The 19,258-nt window shown below is 37.9% G+C and overlaps 1 protein-coding gene across 1 annotated transcript in view; it reads left to right on the top strand.

Moving 5' to 3' along the window:
- Window positions 1-19,258, top strand: part of BCAT1 (branched chain amino acid transaminase 1) — a 100,236-nt gene that overhangs the window by 67,702 nt on the left and 13,276 nt on the right. The window contains exons 9-11 of the mRNA XM_036760660.1: window positions 1,158-1,243; window positions 4,257-4,397; window positions 15,851-15,925. Coding sequence (XP_036616555.1) covers window positions 1,158-1,243; window positions 4,257-4,397; window positions 15,851-15,925 — 302 coding nt within the window. The remainder of the gene's footprint in view (window positions 1-1,157; window positions 1,244-4,256; window positions 4,398-15,850; window positions 15,926-19,258) is intronic.

A 19,258-nucleotide genomic window follows, 5' to 3' on the forward strand; every position in this document is an offset into this window, starting at 1 on the left:
CCACTTTTATACAATTCAGTCCCATTTTCAATCTTATAAACATCTTTTTGAATCCTGACTCATCTGTTGTGTAAGTTATCCTCAGCTTTGTTTCATTTAAGAAATTTGTTAAGGATGCAACTATGCCTTTATTGATAAAAATGTTTAACAAAATAATGCCATAGGGCAAACTACTGAAACCCTTCCACATGGGATTGTAATTCAGTAAGCCGTAAACAATAAATTATGTCAATAAAACAGTGACATAATTTGTAGTACAATAGTCCACAGGTGATATATTTCGTCTTTCTCAATTCTCATGCTCTGTTCTTTGGAGAGCATGAGGATCAGGCGTGCTTATGGTATGGCATCTGCTGTTAGAAGCAGAAGGTATGCTGGAGATCAATTATACTTACTCTTGAAAGGTTTCCATGTGAATTTTCATGAAGAGAGAGAAGGAATCTCAGCATAGACTTGCCACATAGTAGGTATTTAATATACCTTTGTAGAATGGACAAATGAATTATTGGCATCAAAATATCTTATAAAAACCAATAGGTGGACTTTCACATATGAGGAAGAGAAATGTAGTGGCAGAATCCAGCCAGTGTAACCGTAGAAATTGACCTGCGTCCTAACTTGTCACACATGAGTGAGAGGAGGATGGTCCTTTGTGTGTCATTTGTAGGACAATTTAATAATGAGTAATACTTTAAAAAAATCAGATTCAACATAGCTTGAGTTCTCCCCTGGCTGTATTATTCTTCATTAGGATAGTTTGTGTCTTCTCAGTTCATTTTTGTGGGGAAAGCTGTTATCTTTCTCTGGGCCAATAGCAAACTGATGGCAATTAAATCAGTTGTCTTTTTTGCTCTCACAGATTTATCTGTCATTTGAATGATTTGGGAAACCTTACAATGGAAAGATGATAACAACATCTTCCCTGACTCTGAGTTACTGGTTGCCAAAATTGGTGAAGACCTGATTATTGTTGTTGCATTTGAAGTTTATGCATACTGTTTCTAATGTATATGTCTATATTTGAAAAGTGCCCCCCTTTACTTATCATTGATTGTTGTTGCATTTGAAGTTTATGCATACTCTTTCTAATGTATATTTCTGTATTTGAAAAGTGCCCCCCGCCCCCGGCTTTGATTATCATTATTATTCTCTTGCAGAAGATGAACTAGCAACTCCACCACTAGATGGTACCATTCTTCCAGGAGTGACAAGGCAAAGTATACTGGATCTGGCACACAAATGGGTGGGTGATTTTGTCATTAACATTTTTTTTTAACTGTAGAGATTTTCCACTTGCAACTTGTCATGAGATAAACAGTAATGGATATAAGCCCAGGGTAGTGTTGAAATAATACCCTGTGGTTCCAACTAATCTTATCTTTTCTTTCAATCTTAACATGAGTAAGAAGAGCTTGTTTAAGAGAAGTGTCTTGGCAGGTTCAACAAATAAGTATAATTCTTTCCAAAGGATTGAAAGAAACCTGTTAGGCAGGCTTTCAGAATGAAAAAGGAAAACTCCATTCTGAAGGATGTTACAAAAATGTGTACCATCATTTTACTTAAAGACCCTTGATTTTTACTCTCTAAACATTACATAATGCTGAGGAATGGTTTTTCTGTAATAAACATGCATAAAAACTTTTGCCTCCAGCTGTATTCATTCACCCTGTTTCTGAAAGGTAATAGAAGTCAGCTATGCAGTTAGTAGTGATAAAAAAGGTGTGTTTACTGATAAACAAACTGTTACTATATCTTACCACAACTGGATTCCCATTATCCCAACCTTATTTTTAAATTAGAATGCTCCAGAAAATAAATCCCTCAAATCCAAAATTGTTTATAGTAGTTCTAATGTTCATTTGTACAACACTGAGGAATGGATTAAATCATTTTGTACTGGGTACAGTGTTGTAAGGAACTCATGATGGAAATGTTGAATGGAATGGTTGTCTGACAAGGATATTTGGAAGGAGCTTTTGACTCATGTGATAAAATCGTGTCCAAGGGACATGGATAGGCTTTGTCCATACTGTGGTCAAGCAGTGTTAATAAGAAACATGTTTATAAACACAGATATTTTTTTCTAGAAGAGTGCTAACAGTTTCTCTGGCAGAGATTTTTGAAATGGAGGAAATGTGCTATAAATAATTCTACAAACCCCTGAAGTAGACAAGACCCAACTGCCACATGCTGGCTGGCACGTTGGCCATGACATTTGCAAACTGTTGGTATAATTTCAAACAGCTTGCCCTGTCCTAAATATGTTTAGAGTTGGAAAAATGTGTTTTTGACACTCGATAATTTGTGTTGTATTAAAAAAAAATCAACCAAGTACAGAAGGTTTGATGACAAGTTGCAAGAGGAAAATCTCTACAATCCTAATGATTTGCTAGTATAAAAGTAAGTTATTATGGGAGAAGCTTTTTTTTTTTTACTCCTTAGCTATAATTTGTTTTAAAAGTTATTTTAAAACAGGGAGACATGAAATGCCAAGAGTACAGGGAGGGGGTAGGGTTACAAGCCCTCATCAGCCAGAGGAAATGGTCCAAAGATAAATAAGGGTGGGCAGAAGGAAGACAGTTCAGCATGTGTGTATTTTCCACAACACAGAACTCAGCTTGTTTTTAATTGGCTTGGCTGATTTTCTGGACAGGTTTGGTTGGTGGTTTTTTTTTTCCTTTCCTTTAATAAAGACCGTTGTAAACTCATGGTTGGGGAAAAAACATAATTACAATTGCAGGCTGAGATAAACTGAAACTTACAAATAAGCATAATTTCATTGGCAGGCATACTTTTCCTTCTTTCTCGTTCAGCTCTGTTAACCTACCTGTGACATAATATATTTCCCTTCCTGAGCCTAAGAACTGTAGTTTCTTATTTTTCCTTTCATGATGTTATTAGGTTTAAAATTTCTTTTTCTTATTTTGATGTGTTGTGAAAAGGGTGATTGCTTCTTTGTTAGCCAGGAATCCGGAGCATCTGGTGAAAAAAAAATAATTCTTTTTAACCAATTACTTAGCAGGAGTTTGAACTGATAAAATTGTGAAGAATTAAAAAGGAAACTGTATTAAATATTTAACTATTTCTCCTTACTTGTTGTTGAACTTTTCAGCAAGAGTCTCTGCATGACTGGCCAATATTCAGTGAGGTCTGTCACTCCTTACAATGGGGAAGAATATAGAAATTGAATATTAGAAAATATTGTTGAAAACAACCAAATCAATGAGTTCATAGGGGCAGGAATATAGGAATTACAATTCTCTATTAAGAAGAAAGGGAATACATATTTATATAGTGCCTACTATGTGCTAGGCCCTGTGTTAAATGGTTTTTAAAAAAAATAATTATTATTTAATTTGAGCTTCACAACCACCCTGGGAGGTTCATATTATTATTACCGTCATTTTACAGTTGAAGAAACTGAAGCAAACATAGGTTAAGTAACTTGCCCAGAGTCACACAGCTAGTAAATGTCTGTAAGGCCACATTTGAACTCAGATTTTCCTGACTCCTGGCTCTATCCACTGCACCAAAATCAAGTTGCCTTCACATTTTAACTATTTGCTGTGTGACATACAGTGAGTATCATCTTCCTTTGTTACCTCATTAGAATTCTTGATGGCTTAAACCGTGAATAATTTTTTTGAAGCAGAGGAAATGTGCTATAAATAATTCTGTGATTTTCTCTATCTCTTGCACATAATTTTTATTTTGGAGAAATTTTAAAAGTCATGAAGGTCAGAGAAATTGTCCAGTCCTCTATCTTGTTGGTCATAGCCATCATCTTCCTTTGTGATAAAATGCCTTAAGGAAATTATGATGATAGAGATAAAGTGCATTTTGTTTTATTTTATGTCCCCAGTAAACAGAGTAATTTAAAGGAGCTTATGCCTGACATGTGAAAAAAAATCTAGGTATTAAAGATAGCAAGGCAGAACTTTGTAATACCTAGTACAGTTGTAGTACTTATCTAATAAGTTTTTTTTTAAAGAAAAAGAGGGTCATGCTAATGTAGCTGACCCTTGATAATTCCATTTAGAAGCTGGACTACTTTAGAGTAGTTCCTTACTATCTCTAAACTACAATTCATTAAAAGAAATGAAACAAAAAATCTTTCCCAGCTTACCTGTAAGTGAGGTTATATGGAATAATGATTATTTTCCACATCTGAGTGTAAAAGAATGTTTATGGGTAGAAGCAAGGGTAGAAATCTTATGTCTGATTAAAAAATGTATTATTTTCAATTTCCTGAACAGGATGAATTTAAAGTAACTGAGAGGTACCTCACTATGAATGACTTAATCATTGCTCTGAGAGAAAACAGAGTAAAAGAGATGTTTGGCTGTGGTACAGCTTGTGTTGTTTGCCCGGTTTCTGATGTACTATACAAGGGTGAGGTAAGAAAAGTATTTATTTTTATTATTTCACAAGGATCACTTATGGTTTTATTAATTTTCTTTGCATGGGTTATGGTGAAATTTAGACATAGCTTAACAGGGATCCTTTTAACTTTTCATGCAATTAACCTTTGGTTTGGGTTTTGGTTTGTTTGTCTGTTTCAAATGGAGCCATATTAGCAGTTTACTTCCTACCATCTTTCTAACATTTATTTTATGAACACACAGTTGTGAATAGTTTCTGATATAAAATAAATATACCACTGTTGGTTAAGTCATATGGAATTAAGTGTTTTTGATATTCCAGCAGACTTTCAGTTTTACATATTTTCCACCAATCCAATAAGAAAGACTTTACAGGTAATCGACATTGTTTCCAGCCTTCAGAACCAAGGAAGATTTCCATTATCCGAGTTATTTTGCTAAATTAAGAACTGCAAATAATCACTATGAGCTTTCTGTGCATGACTTGGTTTTCCCTGTGTTAAATGACAGCTTTACAGAGAAGTGTTATTTTGAAGTGTTTTTGTGCTTCTGTGCATGTGGCCAAATTCCTACTGTGGCTATAAGCTCCATAAGGTCAGAAGCTAAGCCACTGCTAAATTTAGTAATCCCTAGTATTTAGCAGTGGTAGGTATTAAATAAATGTGTTTATATCATTAAATGTCAAATTCCCAATGCACTAAAGAAATGTGAAGATTTAATTGGCAGACATGTTCTGCTCTTAATAAATTCCTCTTGCTTTCACATTATTTCTGTTTATTTTTCTCATCATTCTTATTCCTTCTTTATGACATCCCAGTTTTCATGGTCAACATCAGTTAAATTTATAATTAGATGGCATACAGGCATTACTCCTTGAAATATGGATTAGTTGAATTTACTGACTATATCTAAATTCCTTTGATTTTACATTGAATATAATTTTTCCTGATTGTTTTCTTGTTTCTCATTTTTGACAGTTAGTACTTTAAGTCTTTAGTATATCTTAAAAAGATTTAATCATATAGTGAATGTTATATCCTTTTTGTTTGATATTCTACACTTTTCTTACTTTCAAACATTACTGACTATTAATCAAGCTCATTATTATCTGTCAGAATAAGGACAAATACCAACCAGACTGTTACCATTTCCTAAAGCGATTTAAAATATGTAAATCAACCACCATCAGAAGGAGACTAAAAGAGCCTCGAAATTGCCTCAGTGAGCAAAAACTACATTTCTCTGTCAAGCAGAGATCTATGATAGCCTATGACAATGATTATTAGAATATAAGTTTATTTGTAAAATGTTATGGTGGAATATTATGAACAATGTCACCTCATAATACAGTGAGAAACAGTATAAGAACAAACAAATTTAAAGAAAGCTAGGCAAGAGATTCAACTAAGTGGCCATACTAAGATCATTAAAGGATAAAACTAGGTGGACAAGAAACAGACTAAAAATAGAAAAGATCTGTAAAAAATTTTATAACAAACTTTTTTTCTTCATCAAATACAGGGGAGCCACCATATTTGAACTCTTAACATAAACATAAAATTCTTTGTTGTTCTATGTGAGGAAGTAGAAATGACATTAAGGAAAACAAAGATGGAAACAGCTTGATTTTAACAAATCCTGCTTATATGCAGCAGAGGTCCATGTTGGAGGCAATACAGTTTTGGGAGCAACAAAGTATCATCCTTTAAGCTTTCTGAAAGAGGAAGGGATATTAATGGTTTGGGGAAAATTTTTTGTGTTGTTACCAAAAAAGGTAACTGTCATCAACTCATACATACACACACACACACACACACACACACACACACACACACACCCCTACTTTCCTATCTTACAAAATTTTGTGACAATACCCTGTGCATACCCATCAAGAGCATCTTTGATGAAAATGTGAAGAGTGAACAGACAAACTTTTGCAAAATATTTTACACTAGACAGCTTCTTTTATAATGATACAGTTGATTGAAAGGAGTAAAGAATGCAAGATAGTAGTACTCTGTCTATTATCTACTCTAATTTTTTGTTGTTCTTCAATCATTTTCAGTCATATCTGACTCTTCATGAACCCATTTAGGTTTTTCTTGGCCAAGAAACTGGAGCGGTTTGCCATTTCCTTCTCCAACTCAATTTACAGATGATGAAACTGAGGCAGACAGTGTTAAGTGAGTTGCCCAAGGTTACACAGCTAGTAAGTGTCTGAGCTGGATTTGAACTCACTAAGATGAGTCTTCTTGATTCCAAGCCTAGTGCTTTATCCACCGTGCCACCTAGCTGCCCTATTATTTACTCGAAGAAAGCATTCAATTTGGTAGCACAAAATAATTTGCCTCCCATACATATGCCAAAATTATACAAGATTCCCAGCAAGATAGAACAATAGACATGACTTTGGTTGATCACTCTGAACATTACTCGGGCTCTAAAATAGGAAGATGTATGCTTATTAAAAACATCTGCCGTTATGATGGAAGATGTTCAACATAAAGTCTAAATGGAACAAGGAATCTTTCTAAAATGGTTACATCCTCTAGATACTTCTCTGTAGGTGACATTTTTTTAATTGCAAGAAGGCATAGAATATTCTTGCATCTCCTAAATGAGACACAAAATCACTTCAGGGAGTTTGGTCAGCCTATCCACACTGAAAAAAACACAGCAAGTGAATGAAGAATACCTACTGTGTCTTCTTGTTTTCATTCCAAGATGTATTTATCAACCCTCATAGCAGCCTACAGACATCCGGGATTCCATTGGGATTGAGAAGCTGAGGAAGAGATAAGATATCCCTTATCTGCTTCTGGATAGGCTCCTTTCTTTTATATGATTCCTCTCTGTATTAGATGATCATGTCTGAGCCCTAATGGATCTCCCTGGGAGATGTTCCATACTGATTAATGCAGATGTTCAGTGTTTGTTTTCTAACTATTCCATGGCCCTGCCAGTTATACCCAAAAATTCTACTACCAGGAATATATCACAAACAGGTCAGAGGGATGTAAATTGGATGACTATAGTGATGTAAATGAATAAAATGATGTAAATTGGATGACTATAAAATGGGTAGTGGCTAAATAAATTAGGGTATGTGAAAAGAATGCAATATTATGCTGTAAGAATTAATATTCTTTTTTTTCTTTTATTTAATATTTTTAGTTTTCAGCATTGATTTCCACAAGATTTTGAATTACAAACATTCTCCCCATTTCTACCCTCCCCCCCACTCCAAGATGGCATATATTCTGAGTGCCCCATTCCCCAGTCAACCCTCCCTTTTGTCACCCCACTCCCCTCCATCCACTTTTCCCTTACTTTCTTGTAAGGCAAGATAGATTTCTATGCCCCATTGCCTGTATATCTATTTCCCAGTTGCATGCAAAAACAACTTTTTTTTGAACATCTGCTTTTAAAACTCTGAGTTCCAAATTCTCTCCCCTCTTCTCTCCCCACCCACCCTCCTTAAGAAGGCAAGCAATTCAACATAGGCCACATGTGTATCATTATGTAAAACCCTTCCATGATACTCATGTTGTGAAAGACTAACTATATTTTGCTCCCTCCTATCCTGTCCCCCTTTTTTCAATTTTCTCCCTTGACCCTGTCACTTTTTGAAAGTGTTTGCTTTTGATTACCTCCTCCCCCTATCTGCCCTGCCTCCTATCATCCCCCCTTTTTATCTCCTTCCTCCGTCTTTCCTGTGGGGTAAGATACCCAATTGAGTATGTATGTTATTCCTTCCTCAAGTCAAATCCAATGAAAGCAAGATTCACTCATTCCCCCTCACCTGGCCCCTCTTCCCTTCCAACAGAATTGCTTTTTCTCATCACTTTCATGTGAGATAGTTTACCCCATTCTACCTCTCCCTTTCTCCCTCTCTCAATATATTCCTCTCTCATACCTTAATTTGATTTTATTTTTTTAGATATCATCCCTTCATATTCAACTCACCCTGTGCCCTCTCTCTATAATATATATATATATATATATATATATATATATATATATATATATATATATATATGTATGTATGTATAATTCCCTTCAGCTACCCCAATACTGAGGTCTCATGAATTATACACATCATCTTTCCATGTAGGAATGTAAACAAAACAGTTGCACTTTAGTAAGTCTCTTAAGATTTCTCTTTCTTGTTTACCTTTTCATGCTTCTCTTGATTCTTGTGTTCAAAAGTCATATTTTCTATTCAGCTCTGGTCTTTTCACTGAGAAAGCTTGAAAGTCCTCTATTTTATTGAAAATCCATATTTTGCCTTGGAGCATGATACTCAGTTTTGCTGGGTAGGTGATTCTTGGTTTTAATTCTAGCTCCACTGACCTCTGGAATATCATATTCCAAGCCCTTCAATCCCTTAATGTTGAAGCTGTTAGATCTTGTGTTATTCTGATTGGGTTTCCACAGTACTCAAATTGTTTCTTTCTGACTACTTGCAGTATTTTCTCCTTGATCTGGGAGCTCCGGAATTTGGTGACAATATTCCTAGGAGTTTTCTTTTTGGGATATTATTCAGGAGGTGATCAGTGGATTCTTTCAATGTCTATTTTACCCTCTGGCTCTAGAATATCAGGGCAGTTTTCCTTGATAATTTCTTGAAAGATGATATCTAGGCTCTTTTTTTGTTCATGGCCTTCAGGTAGTCCAATAATTTTTAAGTTATCTCTCCTGGATCTATTTTCCAGGTCAGTGGTTTTTCCAATGAGGTATTTCACATTGTCTTCCATTTTTTCATTCCTTTCGTTCTGTTTTACAATGTCTTGATTTCTCATAAAGTCACTAGCTTCCACTTGCTCCAATCTAATTTTTAAGGCAATATTTTCTTTAGTCTTTTGGACCTCCTTTTCCATTTGACTAATTCTGCCTTTCAAGGCATTCTTTTCCTCATTGGCTTTTTGGAGCTCTTTTGCCATTTGAGTTAGTCTATTTTTTAAGGTGTTATTTTCTTCAGTTATTTTTTGGGTCTCCTTTAGCAAGTCATCGACTTGTTTTTTATGGTTTTCTCACATCACTCTCATTTCTCTTCCCAAATTTTCCTGTACTTCTCTTACTTGCTTTTCCAAATCCTTTTTGAGCCCTTCCATGGCCTGAGACCGATTCATGTTTTCTTGGAGGCTTTTGAAGTAGGCTCTTTGACTTTGTTGACTTCTTTTGTCTGTATGTTTTGGCCTTCTTTGTCACCAAGGAAAAATTCCAAAGTGTGAGTCTGAATCTGAGACTGTTTCACTGCCGCTGGGGCAGTAGCTGATCTGTCCCAGCAGTTATTTCCCACTAACCTGCTCTGTTGTCTTTGGTGTTTGTGGGTTGGAAGTCTGGTAACTGCCACAGCTCACTGATTCAGGGTGCTATGGCCTGTTCTGCCCCGCTCCCGGTCTGGTTGTTTTGGGCAGCCCATGCTGGGCTCTGCTCCTCTCCACTCACAGCTCCCTGTGATAGACCTTACCCAGTGACCATCCTGGCTATCCTGGGCTGGAGCCCTGCTTCCTTCTGCTATTTTGTGGGTTCTGCAGTTCTAGAATTTGTTCAGAGCCATTTTTATAGGTGTTTGGAGGGACCTGGGGGAGAGCTTTAGGCAAGTCCCTGCTTTCTAGCTGCCATCTTGGCTCCACTGCTGCCCGCTCACCCCGCCCCCCCAGAATTAATATTATCTTGAAGAATACAAAGAAATGGGAAGACTTATATGAATGACACAAAATGATATAAGCAGAACAAAATATATGATAATGACAATATAAACAGTACTTAGTACTAAAAAAGCTTTCACCCTCAGTTTAGTTTAGATATCCAGTTTTTGACCTAGAGAAGGGATGAAGAAGCCCACTTATCTTCTCTCCTTAGAGAACTGAGGGCACTATGAGATGAGAATTACGTCTGTGCTATAACACATAGCCAATCAATCAGTCGACAGACTGATTGACATATGTCAGACACTATGCTGTGCACTGGGGATATAAAGTCAAAAAGTGCAAAACATGAAGAAGTTTATTTTCTAACCAGAGAAAGAATCTTTATGCATATAAGTATATACATATGAAGGAGGTATTAATGAATCTTGCTAAAACCCCACAAAGTGCGAAGAAATTCCTTAATCAATCTGGGAAGATTATGAAGGCAACTGACATCATACAGGAAACATCTAATATTAGCTAAGAGAATTTGCAATATCCCTTGGGTCTTTATAAACAAGTAAGCGATGAAGAAGTTCAAGAGTTTGCCAATTCAAATTAACAGTGGAAAAGGAACCCTGCCTCTGAGAGGCGCCTATGCTTCATGTCACTTTGGAATGAAGATACCAAACTCACAAAAGACTGCATCTAGCAGTGGGCAGAGACTCTCAAGAAAGAAAAAGACACAGAAACATAGTGAGGGAGCATCCCTGACGGAGGAAGAAGTAGCTTCAAGGAATGTGATCCTCTGGCAGCAGAAAAGAGAGCATGCTATGGAGTCAAGAGAGAAATAGACTTGGCGGTAGAGTTGGACTGCGGAGATGACTGTGCTGCAGAGATGACTGCATTAGAAAAAGGACTCCCAGGTCCCTCAGTCCCAGAGATGTGAATTTCCTTAGGACATTTTTCCTTCATGTGTGCCTCACTGCCACTGTGTTCTTAAGTTTCCATCCACACTCTGTGCTGTGTGTGTTTGTGGGAAAGTATTTCTGGGGGAATGGATTTTTTTAAAGCAACTGTTATTACTATGGCATTTATTAAATGCCTTTGCTGAAAGCTTACTGTGTCTACTGGTTGATTGGTAACAGGAAGCACACCGGTGGGGATTTGTGAGCTATAGTTTTAGAAGAATAGTGCCATAGACTACACCCTAGAGCACAAGTTATCACCCTCTGGAGATTCAATTTGAAAATGTTAAATTCGATATAGGTTAGTAGGCTAAGGGAAATGATACATACATAATACATGCAAAATGAATATAAAGTGGAGGAAAGATGCACCAGGGAAGAGAATAGGTTGTTTAGTATGTTGGTTTTACTGAACCTTTTCTTGGTTACAAACTAGAGCTCAATGGGAGTTAGTTAGTTAGGGGTGGGATATATTGGGAAATAACAGCAGTAATAACCATCAGCCTTCATCTATTACTCTAAGATTTGTAAGAACAACTTTACAAATATTTCACTTGATCATCATAACAACCCTGGGAGGTAAGTGGCATCATTGTTATTTTACAGTTGAAGAAACTGAAGCGGACATATGCTAAGTGACTTGCCCAGCGGTCACACAGCTAATAAGTGCCTGAGGCAGAATTTGAACTCATGTCTTCCTGAGTCCAGGGCCGGCACTCTATCCACTATACTACCCAGGTGCCTCAATGATTTGTCTTGGGAAAAAAAGGTCAATAAAGCTTAAGTATCATAAAATAAATTTAAGTTGAACAGAGGCTTACAGAACACATACTTTCCACAAGATATGAGGTAGGGCAATTTTTCTTATTTCCTAGGTTTACCTAGCTTTTTTCTCAGTCTTACAATTTCCACAGTTGTATCAGGAGGGCAGAGTTTATAATCTCAAAGAGGATCATAAACATGTCTGAAAGGTTCGGAATCGCCGGATAGAAGAAACTCTCAAAGTAGAAGGCAGAAGAATCAAAACATTTATTTAGGCTCAACAGTAACCAACCCATGAACCAGCAACCCCATTTTGATATGTTGGTCATAATCTTCCAGGCCCAATAAGTACGCCTTGAAAGAGTAACCAGGAGGCTACAGAGAAACATGATTGCGTAAAGCAAAATCATGTTTCCCCCTTGATGGTAATAAGATTACCCACTGGACTGAAGTCTTTGTTCAGCTTCCTCCCGTAGATCAGCTCTGCTGCTGGCAGCTCCTGCCTCAGCTGTGTCTGTTTCTGAAACTGAAACTGCAACTGAAACTGACGATGTAACTGTCGTATTTGTTCAGCTTCCTCCCGTAGATCAGCTCTGCTGCTGGCAGCTCCTGCCTCAGCTGTGTCTGTTTCTGAAACTGAAGCTGCAACTGTAACTGACGATGTAACTGTCGTAACTGCCTCTGGCTCCAACCGGAAAAGGAAAGAGAGAAAGAATCTTCAAGCTGTCCTCTCCCCTCTTATAGGGTTTCTGACATCATCAAGCTCCGCCCAAATGACCAGGGCCGATTGGTTCCTGAGTTGGCTCCTCCCCCTAGGGTAGACCAGGTTCTGGAGCTAACACCTCCCCTCAGCCAGCCCCATGACTCCCCACACAGGAAGCCGTCTGCCTCCCGGCATGCTCCCCGGGCCTCCTGCCCCGGAAGAGCAAGCCACAGTGTCCAGAGGCTCAATGAGGCAAGCTGAGCCATTCAAAGAAAACAAAAGCCATTATGGCTACATTCCACCCCTTGTTATAGGATACATAATCTAATCAGCCATGTATCCTAGAACATACATTGTGATTCAATTACAAAGGAAACTAAAACATATCATTCATTATAAAGCAAAACATATCATTTGGTGACATTCCTAAACATTGGTTTAACGATTCAAATGCGATCCACCCCTAGGTCCCAGCAAGATAATCTCTTCAATCAATCATCCCCAAAATAATTATTAATAATTCAAATGTCCACCCCTAAATCCTTGTATCCATTACATAGGATTAATAATATCATAACAATAAAACAACACAGCAAGGATAACACAAAATAAGTAAACAGAACACTATCATCATTTCCACCCCCCTTGAACGATTGGGGCTCAAAATCTTGGGGTGAGGGGTGAAGGTCTCATTTTCCATAGCTTCTTCATGCTGAAATTGGATGTAGAGATGGCCCTGCCCCCAAAAAGTCCCATTCCAGAGGTCATTTCTTTAACGAGCTGGCAGGAATTCCAAGAATGCTACATGCTTAGGCAGTCACCGGAAAGTGCAGGGTGCTTAAGCCTGAAGGAAACAAAACTAGCAACAAGGTTAGCCAAAACAAAGGACAAAAAGAATAGACAAGTATGGACTATAATTCTTCAAATAAAATCATCTCAAGTTTGGTTGAGATTTCAGTTATACAAAGATCCAACATCAGAGCCAAACTCAGGTGGGAAATGTTTCTTTTCAAAAGGAACATAATGAGGAAGCCAAGAGGATCCCACCCTAGATATAGACTAAGATTGTCCTCCCAGCCTTTCCCCAAATGTACAAGTTTTCATCCGTTAATCACACAAGGTCACCTTCAGTCTGAGTGGCTTGTAGGCTTGCAGGAGCAGTTCTTATTTCCCTATTTCTCGTGTTATCAAGTCCTCTATACATTCTGTATAATTCATTGGTTGGAATTCCATCTATCATTTCAAAACCTACCCCTGCTCTCAATAAAGCAGTAAACATTTCTTTCCTTGTTACTCTCCTTTGGCGCCAAGTTTGCTGGTTATTCACCCTTCTCTCTCGAGGAGATCTATTCCTTCCCCAGTCACCTAAGTCATATAACTGTAAAATCTTATTTATCACTGTTGTAAGACGGCTCCCTACTTCTCCAAGCAATAAATTCAAAATTAGTTGTTTATAAGCAGGGGGAGCTGTCCTAATTATTAAATTCCTATGAGACAGTCCCATTGGATCATTGTAATATTTGTCTGCAGTTCCTATCATAATGGCAGTCTTCATTACCTCCTCCTTTAGTCTTATGATACAATCTCTAAGTGAATACCAGGGTCTGTGCTCAGTGGGCCACATAGAATCAGTAGCATATCTCTTATTGCATCCCACAGCGGCTAATGCCAACAGAGTAGTCCTGCTATCACCATCTCCTTGCTGATGATGTTCCCTAAAAGCTTGTTGAACTAGAGGATCATGGCTGATACCTATGAATCTCATGCAGTCTGTCCCATCTACTGATATTCCACCGGCCCCTTGATCACTGAGTCTTACCATCCAAGATATCAATGGTTCTCCTATTCTTTGGCTGAATCTACTCAAAATATCTGTGACCTCTTGCGGTGAGAAATCTTCCTGAATTTCCCTTGTAACTGAATCTTCACCTCGGGTTTCTGTCTTCCTCCTTTGTATGGGTCGAGCCCTTGTCTGATCATTTAACCATCTCCTATTCTCTGTGTGAGGCACATCCTGAACCCCAGTAGTGTTTTGTGCCTCAGCCGGCTCTTTCTGGGCTGGGTTGAAATGCACTCTGGACTTTTTTGGTCTCCTGTTGCTCTTAGCCACATTAATAGAAAAGTTCTCATTTGAGTCAGTTTGGTCTTCTGCTATCTGAGATTTCCCTTCTTCCTGTGGGGTAGGAGTGCCCCCATGTCTTTCACTTAATCTCAATCTTTCGTATACTAGCCGGTAGGCTGATAACACTATCCAGCTTTGCCTAGATAGTGATGCCCCTGACTGAATCCCAACTTCTCGTAAACACTTTTCCAAATCCCTAGGATCTCCTCTCCGTAGCCTTGGTTCCCAGTTTTCACAGGGTCCAGCTTTTTTAGCCAATTCTTTTGCTAGGGAGGAATAAAATGGATCCTCCCATCCTGGGATATTTATCTCCTCCTCTGGAATTGTTCTGCTTCTAAATAGAGATCTTATACCTAGCGATCCTGTTCGTGACGCCAAATGTATCAGGAGGGCAGAGTTTATAATCTCAAAGAGGATCATAAACATGTCTGAAAGGTTCGGAATCGCCGGATAGAAGAAACTCTCAAAGTAGAAGGCAGAAGAATCAAAACATTTATTTAGGCTCAACAGTAACCAACCCATGAACCAGCAACCCCATTTTGATATGTTGGTCATAATCTTCCAGGCCCAATAAGTACGCCTTGAAAGAGTAACCAGGAGGCTACAGAGAAACATGATTGCGTAAAGCAAAATCATGTTTCCCCCTTGATGGTAATAAGATTACCCACTGGACTGAAGTCTTTGTTCAGCTTCCTCCCGTAGATCAGCTCTGCTGCTGGCAGCTCCTGCCTCAGCTGTGTCTGTTTCTGAAACTGAAACTGCAACTGAAACTGACGATGTAACTGTCGTATTTGTTCAGCTTCCTCCCGTAGATGTAGATCAGCTCTGCTGCTGGCAGCTCCTGCCTCAGCTGTGTCTGTTTCTGAAACTGAAGCTGCAACTGTAACTGACGATGTAACTGTCCTAACTGCCTCTGGCTCCAACCGGAAAAGGAAAGAGAGAAAGAATCTTCAAGCTGTCCTCTCCCCTCTTATAGGGTTTCTGACATCATCAAGCTCCGCCCAAATGACCAGGGCCGATTGGTTCCTGAGTTGGCTCCTCCCCCTAGGGTAGACCAGGTTCTGGAGCTAACACCTCCCCTCAGCCAGCCCCATGACTCCCCACACAGGAAGCCGTCTGCCTCCCGGCATGCTCCCCGGGCCTCCTGCCCCGGAAGAGCAAGCCACAGTGTCCAGAGGCTCAATGAGGCAAGCTGAGCCATTCAAAGAAAACAAAAGCCATTATGGCTACAACAGTACACGTGAATTTCTTTAAAGTACCTTCTTCTTCTTTCTTAGAATATTCATCTTCCTACTATGGAGAATGGTCCTAAGCTTGCCACCCGTGTTTTAAATCAACTTACTGACATCCAGGTAAGTGTTTATTTATTTACTATGTTTAATAAATTCAATCAGTGCTTAGAGCTAAATATAATTACTTAGAAAACTGAAATTAATTTCCAGTTAGCAAACATTTATTAAGCTCTTACTATGTGCCAGATACTGCATTAAACAATGAAGCTATAAAGACAGAAATGAGCTATTTTATCCTTTCAAAGAGCTTACTAGTATGTGATGGGAGGAGAAAACATGCACACTGATAAGTCAATAGAAAATATATACTAAATGAATAGCAACTAATTTTGGGGAAGAAAATACTAATGACAGGGGAAACAAGTGACTGTGGACAAATTAATTAGCCTCTCAGTGCCCCCTGTATGTAGTTTTTTTCATGTTCTTTCCCCTATTACAATGCGGGCTCCTTGAGGGAAGGAACCATATTGTTGCCTTTGTATTCTCAGCACTTAGCATGATGCCTGGCAGATCATAAGCATAGGATAAATGCTTGTTGACTAGCTGATTGACTGATTCTCTCAGATGATATATTGCTCAGTAGATGCTGATCTCTTTTGGTGGAGTGATTTTCATTAATGGGAATTCCCTATGCCAATGAAATCTGTGGTCTAGAAAGAAAATATCAAAAACAATGAATAAACAAAAATATGGGTAAAAATTCCCGAGACAGTGTGATATGTCTCTGCCTTTCTTCGTGTCCTCAGCGTTTAGCAAGTGCTTAGTAATTAGCAAAGGCTTATTAAATCCTTATTGGCTGACTGGCTGACTGCATTAAAAAGGGGAGGGGGAGGGAATAAGCATATGTAGTGTCTACTATGTATCAGGCATTGTACTGAGCTTTTTTTACAAGTATCATCTCTTGATAATGATAAAACACATTATGGGGAATATATAACTCTGACCTCACTATTTCCCATTAAAGCCACTGAAAACTTCTTTCTTTTTTTTAGGGGAGAAGGCAGGGCAATTGGGGTTAAGTGACTTGCCCAAGATCACACAGCTAGTAAGTGTGTCAAGTGTCTGGATTTGAACTCAGGCACTCCTGACTCCAGGGCCAGTGCCCTACTCACTGGGCCATCTAACTGCCCCCAGAAAACCCAGTTTCATGGTAGTAATTATTAGGGAAGCAAATTTAATATATCTATTTTGAACCATCTCATATATAACCCCAAACTGTCAAAGAGAATTATTTGAGGGTCTTCAATTTGTGACTTGAAAAATAACAATAACAAAAAACTGATTGGAAAAGAAAAACTCTAAATGAACCCTTTGAAAAAAGAAAGGGCAAAGATAGAAAATGAATTAAAGTAGTTCAAGAACTCAGTAAAGGGTTAACTTTTATCAATGAAAAAGTTTAGAAACAGAAGGTAATGGAAGAAAGAAGGTATTATGACACCATTTTTTCTCACCTACATATATTCAATGTGTAATTTAGGGCCTTTGGCTAAGAGGAAATCAAGTATTTCTTTTTTTAGCTAAGTTCAGCTAGAACTATCATGCTATTTGTAATAAAAGCTAATTATTCATAGAGAAATCCATATTGAAAAGAAAAGAAAATAATTGGATTTTGGTACAGATAATATAACATAGAGAGGTACTATGAAATATGTACTTAAGAGGGGGCAGGACTTGGAGCCCCAAAAGACTGGGTTCAAGATCTGTACAACCAGGGACAAGTCACTTAACATCTCAGCATCCAAGGCAACTTTCTTAAGACTCTTCTGGAGGTGTTGCCTATCTGCTTAAGGTGTTCCTCATACTGATGAAATAATAAATCAGTTTGTGCATTAAGAATAAAAAAGACACTACTTACTCCAGATTTTTGACTAGCAAAGGATTATTCATTAGGCATATAAGACTCTGACCTTGGTCTTTTTTCACTTTGTGCCTGTGGGCATAGTACCCAGAGGAGTCTTGAAATTGTTCTCTCACACAGTGGCAAATTGGTGCTGTCAGCCAAGCCACTAGGTTGTCTATTTCTCTCCAAGAAAAATAATTTAAATATCCATTCAGAGAAAAGCCTAGAATTGCTCCATGTGGTGCATTTGATCTGTCTAACATTACATGGAAACATGGATGTTCCCTGCAAAGTACTGTGTAAAAGCTTCAGAGAACCCTGCCAGTATGCCCCAGGGGAAACATTCCTGCCCCACCACAAATTTGGCTTTCTCTTTAACCTTCTGTATATGAGTAAGAATCCCTGTGGTTAAGCATTTAATCCCATTTAGGTAATTATATTTTCCTGTGTCTTAGTTAGATGGATTCTACAAATACCTCCTAGGAAGAGAGCACTCTAAACTCTGATTACATTTGTTGAAGAAAGAGAAGAATTCTCTGTGTACATCTAACCCAAATTACATTGAAGGATTATATTTAGGGAATATTCATTATGTTGCTAGTGTTTCTTTTCTTTTGTCCTGGGGAAATAAAAAAGACACTGGAACTATCCCCAAACATGGGTCACCTGGCAAATTTTAGTATCTTTAAAGGTATTGAGAGGTACTTTGTACCATTACATTCTTTAAAGGAAAAAAAAACCCTAGTGTTGCCAGAGCTAAGTGTTTTTCAAGAAAATTTCCACAAATTCTGAATTAGACTTCTCCAAAATGATTTTGAGACAGCTTGAAAGTACAAATTATACTAAGTATAATGTTTTGCTTTAAGAAAATAAGCACCTATATAGATGAAGTCAACAGCTCTCTCCTAGCTTGTATCTCTATCCAGCTAGCTGATCATATCAGTTTCTCATCAAGTCATTTGTTTCCTTCTGAGACGCCTAATAGCCAAGCATGGATATATGAGTTTGGTTGCCAAATGCTTAATTTGATGTCATAGAGCCCCTGCATGCATCATCTGTTCCCAACACCAAGGTTCTTGAACATTCCTTTTATTTTCCCACCTCCATGCCTTTGCTCACTCAATTTTAATGATCTGGAATACTCACAGCCACTCCTTCTTAACCATCTATCTAAATTTTATTCATCCTTCAAGGCTTCATTCAAAGTCTGTCTTGTCCACAAAGTCTTCCTTTGACTGTAGCAATCTGAGATAATCTCTCTTTCTTAATGACTTATTTCTGTATCACTCAGTCAGCATTTATATACTGCCTTATCGCAATGTGTATATGTATATATACCTTGTCTCTCCAAGCAGATAATAAACTCTTTAAGTTTAAGAACAATATAGCATACTTTTCTCTTGAATATTGTAAATGCTGAATAAACATATTGTTAGCCTCTTAAAAAAAAGAAAATAAGCACCTTTCCCCAACAGATTTCTATGTATTACCTCCATTAATTCTAGGTTTCTTTGACAGAGACTTCCAAAACAAACAAAAAATTATGTAAACTA

Source organism: Trichosurus vulpecula, chromosome 5, assembly GCF_011100635.1.
Source record: "Trichosurus vulpecula isolate mTriVul1 chromosome 5, mTriVul1.pri, whole genome shotgun sequence".
NCBI classification, from domain to species: Eukaryota; Metazoa; Chordata; class Mammalia; order Diprotodontia; family Phalangeridae; genus Trichosurus; species Trichosurus vulpecula.